Consider the following 4912-nt stretch of genomic DNA (forward strand, 5'->3'; position numbering starts at 1 on the left):
TTCTTGTATTCAAACAGCATTAGATGCCGAATATGTATTTCGCCATGTGCCATCACTATAAGAGATTATGGTATACTTAACTTTACACATTATATAAGTTACACTAACGTGACGTTTAGGCAGTTTATTTAACTACAATACATGATGTACGCTTTTTTTTTGGGGGGGGGGGAGTAGTTAATGAAAGTGTTCCAAAACGCTACATTAATTTCTTGACGACCTAATATATCTCAAGACTGATAATATGATGTACTCACCATTGTGTACTGGTTAATGTCAATCTCTACTTCAACGTTGCGAAATCAATTAAATGTAGCTAATCAGGACAATCAGTTAGCTCCCTGACAGAAGAGAATATAAGTAGTGCCTGCATCTGACGCTGAATACGTAGTACAGCTGTCATGCGCAATAGCTCTGTTCTAAAGGCTCCTCCTTAATAAAATCGACTTTTCAACTGTGCCTCGTGTCTGAGTCAATCGATAATATATAAAAGCGTAGATCCCGCGTTTTAAATAACCTCGTGTCTGAGTCAATCAATAATATATAAAAGCGTAGATCCCGCGTTTTAAATAACCTCGTGTCGTAGTTGCTAAAAAAATTGATAGTCGTGCATAGTTCGGAACTTTTACTGACAATTTCTTGTCGCATGATCACGAGCTCTTGCCGAATTTTAAATCGTGCACCAGGAGCGGATACAGGATTTTCAAAAAGGGTGTGTGACGATGTGCGCCCCTCTGAGAAACTGAAGAACTTTTAATAAATTTGAAATCTCTCTAAGTTCAATTCCTGGCACTTTCCATTGATTTTTGCAAATCCTATTGGCAAATTAACGATAAGAAATTCCGAATTACCAAAACTTTATGCTACCGTTGAGAACATATTTTCTTTCATTTGTGGAGCTGTTTGTTAGAATTAGTATTTTAAAGTGACCCCCTCCCTCCGGAATCAAGCCCACTGATAGGCTGGAAAGAGAGAGATGGAGTATTTGATAGTCTACTGATGAAAAGGACTCCTTCAAGGACTTGTGGTGGGTTTTAAGTGAATCCTAATATCTTGAAAGAAGAGATCCTTTACGTCCATCCTCAACATTTTACACATTACCCTCTTCTACACAGGAATACGAGCATAACTGATCCCATAAAACAACCAGATGAGATATTTATTACTATTTTCCTCTTTATTTCTATCTAATATTTCACTGTTTCATTTTATTTTTTTTCTGGACAGAAAAAGGGAGTACGGACCCCTTGACCCTTCCGTTCCGCTCTTGTGCACTATGCTCGTTTAGTTGTGAGCCCATATAGTGGCTGTCTGTAGACAGCATGTTCAAAGATGGTGTTACATAAAACCAGGGGTATTAAAAGTGGAAATTATAATTACAGCCAAAAAAAAAAAAAAACGCACAAAATTGTCTTGTTGGCTTGTTTCATTTCGCGTAAAACTGCACAAGGGATACCTTCGCTAATTTTGAAATGATAGATAGAGGAAGGCAGCTAATCAACACCACCCACCGCCAACTTTGTGGGTTACTCTAATCAAAAAGTGAGATTTGACAGTCTCTTTTATAACGCACCCATAACTCCAAATTGTGGAGCGCGATGTTTATTATTATCTGTAACGGTACGCAACCACGGAACCTCGGATCCACAAAAAAATTGAGAGCATTCTACAAACTTACGACAGTGATGGAGAAATTGAAAAACAACTAAAACAATACGTGATAGTAGCATTGATGTTTGAACACTGGGAAATCAACTGTAAAACACAAAACAAAGTGTCAAATTGAAGAGCGCTTACAGAAAATATAAACTAAACTAAGACGTCAATAAAACGTTGGAAAGAAACGTGAAAAATGTAGCCAGAGATTTCAAAAGGCAATGGAAAAAAAAAGGTATCTAGAAAGCCCACTGTATTTCCTTCCCATAAATAAGTTTTCAAAACTATGATTAGGAGTACTATACTTTATCGGCCCCCCAGTGGCACAGCGGTATGTCTGCGGACTTACAAAGCTAGAATCCGGGTTTCGATACCCGTGGTGGGCAGAGCACAGATAGCACATTGTGTAGCTTTGTGCTTAATTACAAACAAAACAAAACAAACAAAAATACTTTATCGTGTGCCAGATATATTGTTTGATCTCCACTATAATCCTGTAATATTATGCAGTGGTTTCCACAACTTACATTGGTTTCCTGAAACTTGCGGCGTTTTATAAAGGTGAAAAAGAAAAATGCTTAAACAAACCTTCCATGGCGGGTTTTAATAAGGTAGGCGCTGATGGTGTGCAAAACTTTAAACAAGAAGTGGATAAACGCCATACTGTCCAAACAAGAAGTGGATAAACGTTATACTTTCCAAACAAGAAGTGGATAAACGCCATACTGTCCAAACAAGAAGTGGATAAACGCTATATTTACCAAACAAGAAGTGGATAAACGCTATATTTACCAAACAAGAAGTAGGTAAACGACATACTGTCCAAACAAGAAGTGGATAAACGCTATATTTACCAAACAAGAAGTGGGTAACGTTATATTTTCCAAACAAGAAGTGGGTAAGTGCAGTTTACTTTTGACTCTAGAAGGTTTCATAAAATTCATAATGTTACATTATTTTGGAAGGTTAATATTTAATAATTTGTGTCATCCGGTATTAAAAAGTTTCAAATATCTTAAAATGCTAACCCTTTTTTGTGGGAAGTTTGTTTTGTTTGTTTTTATTTTCGTGCAAAGCTACACGAGGGCTATCTGCGCTAGCCGTCCCTAATTTAGCAGTGTAAGACTAGAGGGAAGGCAGCTAGTCATCACCACCCACCGCCAACTCTTGGGCTACTCTTTTATCAGCGAATAGTGGGATTGACCCTCACATTATAACGCCCCTACGGCTGAAAGGGCGAACATGTTTGGTGTGACAGGGATTCGAACCTGCGACCCGCAGATTGCGAGTCGAGCGCCCTAACCACCTGGCCATGCAGGGCCATTTTGAGGGAAGATATCATTTGGTAATCTATTTAGTACAGTATCTGTTCCTATTTAGAACTCAATATGATATATCAGAAATTTTCTGTTAACATGACTTGTTGAAAAAAATGTAACTTTTGGTAACTTATAAGAATACAATATCACAATGTTTCCTAATTTTTAGAAAGTTAATCATTGCGAAAAGAAGTTACTGTAAGGTACTTTGTATCCTGTCTCATCCACAGCAATTCCGGACCCCAGAACAAAATACTCAATGGTCTCTTGGAACTGGACTGCCGACTGATATACCCTTTTTATCCTACTAATAACAGTAGATAACATTTTTATTGCAAATCGTGAATTGATGGGCATGTGTGTATCATGTAGTATCAGAAACTTTCACAAAAAATACTGAAAAGTAGACATCGTGAGGAAGGTACAGTTGTTACCAGTTGATGTTCTGTATCATGCAGTATCAGAGCTTTTATACAGATAGGCCTAAATTCCATTTCAAGTTACTAGGAATTACAGAAACAAATAAATAAATAAAAACAAAAGGCTTCACAAACTTCGTTTAGGCGTGCAAAGTTCTTGTAGTAACTGCTTTTGAGTTATCATTATCTACTTGATTAGCAGCTTTAGCTTCAGCTTATGTCCAAAGTACAAATTCGGTGAAGGTCATAAGTCTAGAACGAAGATCAGTGGGATATTGAATTAATATAATTTCTCGTAACGTAGCCACCAGCAAGCACGAACCTCCATGCTTAGAGCGTTCGATTTTGAAAAGAAAAAATTCACATCGAAGTCCTGCGGGTTTGTCACGCAAAGTTCGACTTGATTGTCACGTGACTTTTAGTCCTAATAGAGATTTTCGTACCTACATCTGTACTTTCTATACAGAATGCGTGTTTTAAAACTGAGTACAACTTATTTTAGTTCGGCAAATCGTTTCTCATCAGTACCGAGCGTAATTGTATTACAAAATTCTTTTATCGATTTGAACATTCTGTTTTTAAAATTTAGGTGAAATTCTTTTTTTTTTAAATTTCCTCGTTTCGTGCTGCTTCACGGAGATGTACAGTTTTCAGCAGCAGTAGTTTTAATATGTGTAATGGCGGTTACTTTTCGATAACTTTTTCTGCTCGTTTAAACTTGGCTCTTTTGAGAAATGCAGTTCGTAAATTAAACTTCATATCCGATTGTTTATCTGTTGGTGTATTGTAAAGGCTTAGTGGTTAATATTATTAGTTTAGAGTATGCATGGTTATAATGGTTAATGTTTTAACTATTTCTAGGAGGGTTGTTGAAAGCTGGTTAGAAACACTGATAAATTAGAGTATAGAAAATTAACGTATAACATACAGTTTCCGCACAAAGTAAAATTTATAATTAACGCAGACAAAATAGTGTAAAAAAATAATGTGTAGCAGTCTTTCTTCGATACAGCTGAAAATTTATGTTTAACGCTAATAATTTAAACAGTTGATGGTTAAAGCTACAAGTTTTTGCGATATAAAACATGGAATGTTGGTTGTTACAATATATTTTCTTGGCATATCAAAAATTTTTTGTTTACTCTAATAAGTTCGAATTTATATATAGTAAGTTAATGAATTTTAAACCATGGCTGTTTCTAGTGTTTTTTGGAGTATTGGTTTGGTTGTTTACACCGAAAGTTTAGAATATTAATGGTTACAATCCTAAGTGTCTTATGGTAGCCGAAATTATTATAGCAAAGGCTGTTATTATATAATTCATCTTCTATTTTTAAGATTGTGTAAAGATGATGATCACTGAAAGTATATTAGTTTGATTATTAACGCACTAAATGTTTCTGAGTTCTTGAAGTCTGCTTAATTGACTACATAATTGAGAGGTTTGTTTGTTTTGTTGAATTTCGCGCAAAGCTACACTAGGGCTATCTGCGCTAACCGTCCCTAATTTAGCAGTGA

At 36.0% G+C, this 4912-nt stretch overlaps 1 protein-coding gene across 1 annotated transcript in view; it reads right to left on the bottom strand.

Moving 5' to 3' along the window:
• Positions 1-339, bottom strand: part of LOC106457369 (titin-like) — a 7488-nt gene extending 7149 nt beyond the window's left edge. The window contains exon 1 of the mRNA XM_013916780.2: positions 258-339. Within this exon, the coding sequence (XP_013772234.2) occupies positions 258-260 (3 nt within the window). The 5' untranslated portion in view covers positions 261-339. The remainder of the gene's footprint in view (positions 1-257) is intronic.
• Positions 340-4912: the final 4573 nt, after the last annotated feature.

The sequence above is a fragment of the Limulus polyphemus genome, unplaced genomic scaffold, assembly GCF_000517525.1.
Source record: "Limulus polyphemus unplaced genomic scaffold, Limulus_polyphemus-2.1.2 Scaffold322, whole genome shotgun sequence".
NCBI classification, from domain to species: domain Eukaryota; kingdom Metazoa; phylum Arthropoda; class Merostomata; order Xiphosura; family Limulidae; genus Limulus; species Limulus polyphemus.